This window comes from Nannobrachium achirus (assembly GCF_963921795.1).
Source record: "Nannobrachium achirus genome assembly, chromosome: 7".
NCBI classification, from domain to species: domain Eukaryota; kingdom Metazoa; phylum Chordata; class Actinopteri; order Myctophiformes; family Myctophidae; genus Nannobrachium; species Nannobrachium achirus.
Window position 1 is genome coordinate 38,033,333 of NC_137816.1, and position 9,603 is coordinate 38,042,935.

The following is a 9,603-nucleotide window of genomic DNA, read 5'->3' on the forward strand; positions in this document are numbered from 1 at the left end:
AAGGTATGATACTCAGTGTAGATTGCTTAACTAATCTGTCCATGTGTTTGCAATGTTTACTAAGTTTATTTTATGTATTAATTATTACACTTCCCAGATTGTATAAAGTGTGTTCTAATAACTCACAAGATAATGCAATGGCATTTTTACAGAATGAGCTACTACAGTTAGGCCTGTCAACATTATTGTTCACAATCACAATTATTGCATAATTATTACCTAAGCAATAATTTGAGATAATCACAATTATTAGCTAAATTGTCATGATCCTTTCCATGTTGAAAAATGTTCATACATCTTCAAACATATTCCAAAAATCGCGGAAATAGCAGATCTACAAGCTCACACTGCATCACGATGAGACGCGCTGTGAGCTTGTATTTCCTCTTATTTTGAAAGTGTAAATGATTAAATATGTTTCTTTATATATGTACATTATCTGTCATCTGCCCTGTTCAAGTTTTGTTTACAAAGCCTAAAAGGCAAACAGAAATGTAATTTTGTATTCATTATGTTCTAAATTGTTATTTCATTCACTATTTGTAATCGTGACGGGCCTAATCGTGACGGGCCCAACTATGGTGTGAGCCACCTTCTCTTCCCTTAACCACACTCGAATCCTCCCTTCTCACAGCTGTCCACCATGTAGGTTTTCAGCCGTTATCTGAAATGTGTCAGGATTCGCTGCTGTCAGCAAGGGTGTGACGTCAAGCTGCTTAATTGGTCTCTTCTTTGTGCGTAGGTACCCCGACATGCCCTGCGCTGCTGACGTTGTGAATGCCTTAGATCAACAGGCTCTTGCATCCATCCTCACGGCATACGGAGAGGAGAGACATGCCAGGAAAATAGCCTCAGCCATTGTCGAGGCACGTAGTGTTTACCCCATCACCCGGACACAGCAGCTGGCTAGCGTGGTGGCAGGTAGCTAGCTGCTATACTCACTCATTCCCTAAAGCATTCTTTGAGGCTGTAAAGGAAAAAGAATAACGGGGAGTCAGGTTTTAAGGCGGTCTCCCTGATGGGAGCTGTTTGCCTCCGAAAATCACAACAGACTGTGATCTGAACTATGATTTGTTTTGGGTGCCTGACTGTCCCCCACAGCATCCTGTGTTACAATTAACCCATTTAGGTCTAGAATTATAAGTCTTTGAATATTTTGAGTCTTCTATATCCTTCTAGGGTTAGGGTTAGTTAGGGTTTTGAAAAGCTTATGTTTCTATGTTAGCCGTGCACACTTTTTCATGTCAAGGACTCCCAAAATTACATGCATTTGGCCACGGACCCCAACTCAAAATATGTTGTTCCAGGGACCCCCCAGAAGCAAACATTTGAGTTACAAATGTTCGCTTTTAAAAAGATATATAAAAAAAAATCTAGCTTTTTCAAAAATAACAGATCTGCAAGCTCGCAGCGCGCGCTGTTTTTAACAAGAGTTAAAGCAATAAATAATTAGGAGAGAGAGCAAGAGGAAGATTGAAATGGGGCGCTGCTCATGCTCTGACAACAACCTGAAAATCATTCATACAATGACCCTTGTTCTCTCCTTCACCCCCCCCCCCCCCCCCTCCTCCTCGCTTCTTTAGTTATTGGTGACAAAACCTTGTATCTCCATATTTCATCTTTTTATGTGTTTCATAAATTATTTCCCTATTTTATATTTAGTCGTATGACAGTGTCACTACAACGGTATGCCCCAAAATAGTCTGTTTTTTCTTTTTTGACATTTTCTGAAAAGTAACAGTTTCGGACATACAAGGTTTCCACCTGACAGCGATATGTTTCCCACCCTACGTCATTTCATGCTGCTCTGTAGCTGCACCCCCCCACCCCTCTCTCTCTCTCTCTCTCTCTCTCTCTCTGTCTCTCCCTCTCTCTCTGCCGCTCACTCACAAATGCATACTTGCACACCCTAACACAAGTACAAGCACTTATTTATATAGAGGCGCACACACATTATTCACTCATGCATATGACGAGGATGACATTTTATGTCTTGGTGGATCATTTTCTCAAGGCGTTTCTTCAGAGTTTGAGCTGGAATGAGAGTGAGCTGCTGTCCTTTCAATAGTTATTGCACATAGTGTGTGCGTCACACAGGGAGAACAGGTGTGAGCCTGGGCAGTTGTTTGATCTCCTTTGAAGAGCATAGCGAGTCACCACCAATGTTTATTCCAATCAATCCATGAGGTCCTGACTTGTGTAAGTCCCTGGGGTCTGTGCTCTGCTTGTGACACTATATTGCTGAGAAAAGAAATGCTATGGATGGACATAGAGGAGAAAGGTTTGGGTGGTTGTATACTGTAATGGCAATCACTTTTGGGGTTATTGTTTGGAGGTGTTGTCTCATTCAATCAAACCTTTGACAAAAGCTTACAGCTGTTATAATCTCTGTATGCTGTAAGTCTGTTCAAACGTTGTAAAATGAAGCTATTGCTAAAAATTCCCACAAAGTCTTATTTTAACACCATCACTGGCAGATATTCATTCATTCATCCGCCACTGCCAGGTTTTTCAGTGTTTTTACCTTATTTTCACCTGCAACATGAACGCACCCATGTGGCCAGTAAGAATTTTCCATGAATTGGCCTAAAATGTTTCAAATCGGCCTCATGGTGGCACTATATCTGGTCGCTTTACCTTTTTGGCCTATAACTCTAAAATTAATAAAACTAATCTAAATTAGCAAACCTGCTTAGAAACTCAAACTAATCTGAAAACAAAAGAAAAATCAAATGAAAATGCTACTGTGCATTAAACTATAATAACATTGGAGACCAGTTGCCTTTTACAAAGCTGAGTGTTGCATCTTAAAAGTTTTGATATACACGTACATGTAGCTTGCAGTCGAGCTACACCAGTGATTTAGTGTGATTCTGTGGACCAAAGGAGGATGCATTTACCCTTGCCCTGTGATCTACAGTACAGTAGGCTGATTAAAACCTACTTATACTCTTGTCGTGAGGGTACCCAAAATGCATAGGCCTGGGGCCTACGCATTTTGAGTTTGGGTTCTGACCAATAATTGAAGCACTGTTGATGTAAACAAATCTGAACAACTTGCTACATTATTAGTCTTATCCTCACGGGTTTGCTGCTACTTTAGTTGAAGTGAAGTCTAAAATGTGTTTAAGAATGAGTTGAAAAGCCTCGCCACCGGCGCCTTGGATATAAGCTGCACTTTCCTTACACCTGACACAACCATACCAAAGTGATGTGAACTGACTGACATTGGCATCCTTAGTAAAAAAGGAAATTTGGAAATTATTTTAAGAGACAGAATTGCCTTTAATAATAGTGCAAGAATTCCTTCCACTAGTGCAGGGGTCTTCAACAGGGGGTCCGCGACCCCTAGGGGGTCCGCGGAGGTACTGCAGGGGGTCCGCGAAATTATTGCTTAAAAAAAAAAAAAAAAAAAAAAAGATTTCAAAAAATGTTTTTTTTTCTTTTTTTCTTTTTTCCCACATTTATGTTAAAAAATAAATCATGATTCTATCCATTTTGAATAGCTTGAATACATGATTACTATGCAATTGACAGATTGTTGATATTATTGACATTGGTTCTCAGTTAATAAGTAGTATGTTTAGAAATGGTAGTGGTATGCCCACCCTGCTTGCTGTAACTTGTACATGTTTAAAAAAAAATCGAACCTCTGTTCGAAGTGGAGCTGTGTGTGTGTGTGTGTGTGTGTGTGTGTGTGTGTGTGTGTGTGTGTGTGTATTGCAGTTGATGCTCAGGGCAGGCTAGACTCAACAGCACCTATCTGGTCACCCAGGGTACTCAGGCTACACCAGAGGCTACATACAGACAGACAGACAGACAGACAGACAGACAGACACACACCGCCACGTATAGGGAGCTTGTGTTCCACACAGCTCCAATAAAAAATATGTCGTAGCCTCGACCCCCCCACCCTACGAGGTGGTAGGGGGTCCCTGCTCCATCTCCCCATCAGTTTGGGGGTCCCCGGCCTGAAAACGTTGAAGACCCCTGCGTGACTAGTGCAAGAATTGCACTTGCAGAAGGAAAGCCCATTGGATCACCAAAATCAATAGGTTTCATCCTGCAATCCCCCCGGCTCCATTGAGCACGCCAACGTCGCGTCACAGTCGACGCTGGGAACGCTCCCGAAAAATAGCCGATCTACAAGCTCTCAACGCCTTGCAGCACGAGGCGCTGAGAGCTTATGGATCGGCTATTTTTGGCTAAAGTTCTCTTCGGAGTAGGGATGTGAGGGTTGAAGTTGTTAATTTTAAAGAATGATCCTATCATACAAGGATTTTACGGCCCCCCAGTAGTAACTCTTAAGAACCCCCTAGCGGTCCCGGACTCCCTGTTGAAGACCCCTGCCCTAATGTCTCCATGGAGCTGTAGTGTAATAACATTAAAATGATAAAATAAAAACCTGTGTTTTTGGACACTTAACTCTTTTACTGCTTCGGACGTTCCCGTTCGCCCCAATTTTCAACCCAGCTCGTTGCCAATACGGCTCGTTCTTTTGACCTTGTCTGATGACTGTAAGCTGATGAGGGGTCGCGCCGCCGTTTACAGTAAAATATTTCCCGTAACACTGCTCTCAAAGATCCACCGCCCGTAAACAATAATGGAGTCCCAAATCACTTCCTGGCTGTTTTCTGTGGATCTGTTCTAGAAAATGCATTTCTATGCTCTGAATGTATGGCAAGCGGAGCGGCCCTCTGCCGCCAGCTTGGCTCAAGTACACATATGAGCGTCCATTGTAGAAAGAATTACGGTAGTTTGAAAATTATCAATAGATAATTTTCTATAACATCGCAAAGGTAAGCTGCTTTTTGCTGGCACCAGCCCCAATAAATAAATAATAACATCTGGCAGTAGAACTGTTTTAAGCTTCAGTACCATCCAGTTATCATGAAACATGTACAGTATACAGTACCTTGCTTGTACAAAAACAGATGGTATATTGCATTTGCCATTTTTGTTTCTATTATAGCTTCCAAATATATTACTTCAATGTCTACCCCTCCCCCGTCATTGCTGCTTGGGTTTACAATAAGGCCTAATGAGCTTTCCTCCAAGCCTTTATTTGGTCCCAAAGTACAAGATGGAGGCTGGAGGCAGGGGCGTCACAAGGGGGGGGGGGGGGGGAGAGTGGTGCTGATATAGCAGATATCAGCAGATATACAAGCTCACAGCACAGCACCGAGTGCCGCGCTGCAAGCTTGTAGATCTGCTATTTTTGAAAAGTTGTGAAAATGTGTGCAAATCTTTGAATATATGTATTGTTTAAGCGAACATTTGTAACTCAAATGTTGCTTCTGGGGGGTCCCTGGAACTAAATATTTTGAGATGGGGGGTCTGTGGCCAAATACATTTCATTTAGGGGGTCCTTCACATGAAAAGGTTTGAGCACCACTGACATAGAAACATAAGTTTTTCAAAAAACGGGATTTGAAATATTCAAAGACTTAAACAAATTTTTACGATTTTAAAAAATAGCTCGCAGGTGACGCGACGTTGCCGTTGACGCGCTCAATGGAGCCGGGGGGTAATGGGCGGATTGCAGGATGAAACCTATTGATTTTGGTGATCCAATGGCCTTTCCTTCCTTCTGCTAGTGCAATTATTGCACTAGTGGAAGGAATTCTTGCACTATTATTAAAGGCAATTCTGTCTCGCAGCGTGGCACTCGGTGCCGCACTTTGAGCTTGTATATCTGCTATTTTTCAATAGTTAAAGCACAACATAATGTGTCCCCAGTCTAAATGGGTTAAACCCCCTCCCCCTATGAAGAGTTATAGGCCTATGTGGGATAAATGTTTGATTGGCAGATGTTATACTAATCAGCCATTGAATAAGAATATTAGTTGTGGAAGAACATGTTCACTTCCCCAACATTTCATAAAGGTTCAGCTGGAACTGCTTTGAACCATCTCTCTCTCAAGTGAAACTGAAACTTAAGATAGCCGCAATAGGTTAGTCTTGTGAATGTAGTACAGGGGTCTTAAAGTTTTCAGGCCGAGGACCCCTTAGTTGAGAGAAAGATGAAGCAGGGACCCCCACAACCTGTACATAGATTCCATATATATTATACAACATATTTCATTGTTTGACAGCACAATCATCAGTGTATTTTGGATTCATGTCAATTTGTGTTTTCAGATATTTAACCACTTGAACTGTCAATACTCAGTACTTAGTCTGCTCTTTTTCTCCTCTAAACCAAGCCTCTTAGCCGAAAATATCTAAAGCTCACCTAAAATATCTAAAACTCTTAGCCGAAAAGATCTACAAGCTCACAGCGCCTCGCGCTGTGAGCTTGTGGATCTGCTATTTTTGGCTAAAGTTCTCAGAATATGGACGCTAGGGTACAAGTGCTTAATATAAAAAAGTCACAAAGATTTGGAGGACCCCCTGTAGTAACGCTGCTATTGAAGACCCCTGATGTAGCAGTTTATCTGATCTAACGCAATCACAATGTTTTTTCTTGTTAATCACCCCTATTCCCTTGTCTTCTCCATCTGTGCACCTTTCTACCTCTCCTTTCTCCTTCTCATCTCTCCTTTTACCCTGCCATCCTTCCCTGACTGTCTGTGGGACCTTTGAAAGATAAATTAGAGAGAGAGAGAGAGAGAGAGAGAGAACGACTTGGCGAGGCTAGACTAGGGCTGGTGCAGGCATTGTATTGATTACTGGGTGAGTCACACAAAGAGCTGTTGAGCGCAGGAGGAGAGAAATGCCACACCACTCACTTTCCCCTTTTCATTTAAATGTGGTCTTTACTATCCATCTTTTTATCTAATCGTTTTTTTTATTCTCTCATATTGTCTTCCCTTCCTTCATCCCCTGCTTATTTCACTCATACCTTATATGTATATGTGTGTGTGTGTGTGTGTGTGTGTGTGTGTGTGTGTGTGTGTGTGTGTGTGTGTGTGTGTGTGTGTGTGTGTGTGTGTGTGTGTGTGTGTGTGTGTGTGTGTGTGTGTTTATGTATTTCTGTTCACTAATACACATTTCATACACTCTTGTAGATCTGCTATTTATTTCACACCAGTCCACTGACTGTCTCCTTGGGCTATAGGATCTAAACGAAGCTCTCCGGGAGATTGGATCCAATACTCAAGGCACTCGTGTACAATAGAAATAATAATAATATTTTAATTATGCTAAAGATTCACAGCCCAAAGTACTGAAGGTAATGCTTTACAGTTCACACAGTTTATCAAGAGGAACTCTTTGAACTTCCAAGGGGATGGCTAGCAGACACTAGAAGCAAACAAGAAGACTTAACTCATTTAACACTGATCCCAAGTATACTCGTGAAAAACCCGTTCATGTCTGGAGCACTAAATGGGTTAATCAATTCCAGTACCACAAGGCAATAATGTAACCCACTTGTACAACAGTAGGCTACTTCAGCAGGTGGCTCATCAGAGCTGGCATGCTATCACTACCAATTTGGATTTCATGGAAAGTAGAATGGAGGTTTCACTTGCTATTTGTATTACTGTATGGGTTTACTGTATGGCTTTTTAAAGGCTAAATCAATCAGTGAGCATGACAGATTATGTTCTATATTTCAATTATACTTATTTTATAATATGATTATAATATTTTCTAGAGTTATTACAGGTTACAAAGAGAGTGTTATTGTATGTGTAAGAAGTTGTTGATTGATGCACCAACCCATTTATACAAACTGCACTCATTCTAGGCATGTCTTTCTCTCGCTCTCTCTCTCTCTCCAGGATCATTTCCTGCCACTGCATTGTACGCCCGCAAAGACCAACTTCAGCGACCCTCTCATGTGGCCACTAAGACTTTCCAGGCTCTGCGTATATTCGTTAACGATGAGCTGAATGAACTTCATGCCGGTCTGCGTGCTGCCCAGCAAATTCTGCGGCCCGGAGGCCGCCTTTGTGTGCTTACCTTCCATTCTCTAGAAGACAGACTGGTCAAACGCTTCCTTCAGGGCGACGATGACTTGTCAACGTTCCACCAGCAGCGCTTCCACCAGAGGGAGCAGAGAGCGGGGGTGGAAGGGATGTGGAATAAAGAGGACGGAGGGAGGGACAATATGCACTGGGTTTCCCTTCAGAAAGGAGTTGTCACTCCACAGACGGAAGAGCTAGCAGAGAACCCACGGGGACGCTCTGCCAAACTCAGGACGGCACTAAGGCGTTAATTACACAGCAATCAAAGTATTGTTTTTTGAGGTTTGTTTGTTTTCAGAAGAGACAAAACAATGCAAATGTTATAAAATACAGTACATACATTGCTGTGTTATAGACGTAAGGCTTTTCTTTTTCATGCCAAGTTTCACTCTTAAAGGAGTAGTTCACCCCAAAATGTTTTTTTTTCCTATTGATTACTCATGCCATGGAGACTTGAGTTCAATCATATTTTTAGGTTTTTGTCGCATTCCTAAGACAATAATGTTATTACAATAAATGTACCCCCATTGATTCCGGATGGGGACCCGAATGCATTTGGGAACGAATGCATCCGGATGCATCCGGAACAATGGGGGTAAATTCACTATAATGAAATGTTTAACTTGGAAATGCGACAAATACAAAACAATATTATTGAACTCAAGTCTCCATGGCATAAGTAATCAATAGAAAAAAGTAATTTTGGGGGTGAACTACTCCTTTAAATGTGGTGTAGGTATCTGTTTTTCTTTTCTTTTTTTTTGGGGGGGGGGGGGGGGTGGACAGGGTACATAATGATCATTATGTACAGTATAATCTGATAGTAATCATTGCTATAAAGTTTGTTCAGTAACAGGGGTCTCCCTCTACAGACGATACACTTTCAGGAGAGGTGGGTCACCATTAATTTACGAGAGAAAACACATTCATCAGCTTGAACTTATAGTGTTCCACTTTGAGTTTTGTCAGCTCATTGTTTTTGTTTTTTAGTTTCATCACTTCCAATTTCACTTGTTTTATCCTGTATCCTGTATGAGATTTCTCCCCTGATAGGATGATTGGAATCCTGACCTGAAAAGGCATTTTTTGTTTAGTCTACTAAAGAGCTGGAGAGACGGGGAGACCCCTGTTACTGAACAAACACTCTGCTATCAGAGTCCATAGAGCTACTGGACGGTATTTAACACTTTAACTAAATAAATAATATCACTTACACTACCTTAATAGTTTTTTATTGATGCACTGCCAATGAATGTTTTCTCAGTGGGTGACGAGTTGAAAACATATTTTTTTTAAGTCTTTTTGAGACAAACAACTACATTGAAGACGGTATATTCAAGCGATGGTTTTGTACTATAAATATTGCTTTATTTTTCCAGTGAACCTATTGTATGAATAAATGTCATTATAGGCAACAAGTTGAACAGAACTACTGATGGCTTTAGTTCCCCTGTATGTCCTCTGATGAGCCTGTATGTCCTCAGTTGGGGTGGCCAATGGTGGAAAAAAATACATTTTTTAATGTATTTTTTTTACTTCAGTAAAAGTATTACTCTGTTACAAGTAAAAGTCCGGACATCAACATTTACTTGAGTAAAAGTATTGCCATCAAAATATACTAAAAGTAAAAGTACTCATCATTATGCAGAATGTCCCATTTCATAAGTTATTGATGTATACAAAACTTTTA

At 41.1% G+C, this 9,603-nt stretch overlaps 1 protein-coding gene across 1 annotated transcript in view; it reads left to right on the forward strand.

The window, feature by feature from the left end:
- Positions 1-8,164, forward strand: part of mettl15 (methyltransferase 15, mitochondrial 12S rRNA N4-cytidine) — a gene marked incomplete at both ends in the record, with an annotated part of 74,078 nt that extends 65,914 nt beyond the window's left edge. Inside the window, 2 exons of the mRNA XM_080730209.1 lie at positions 743-921; positions 7,728-8,164. Coding sequence (XP_080586335.1) covers positions 743-921; positions 7,728-8,164 — 616 coding nt within the window. The remainder of the gene's footprint in view (positions 1-742; positions 922-7,727) is intronic.
- Between the last annotated feature and the right edge of the window lie 1,439 nt (positions 8,165-9,603).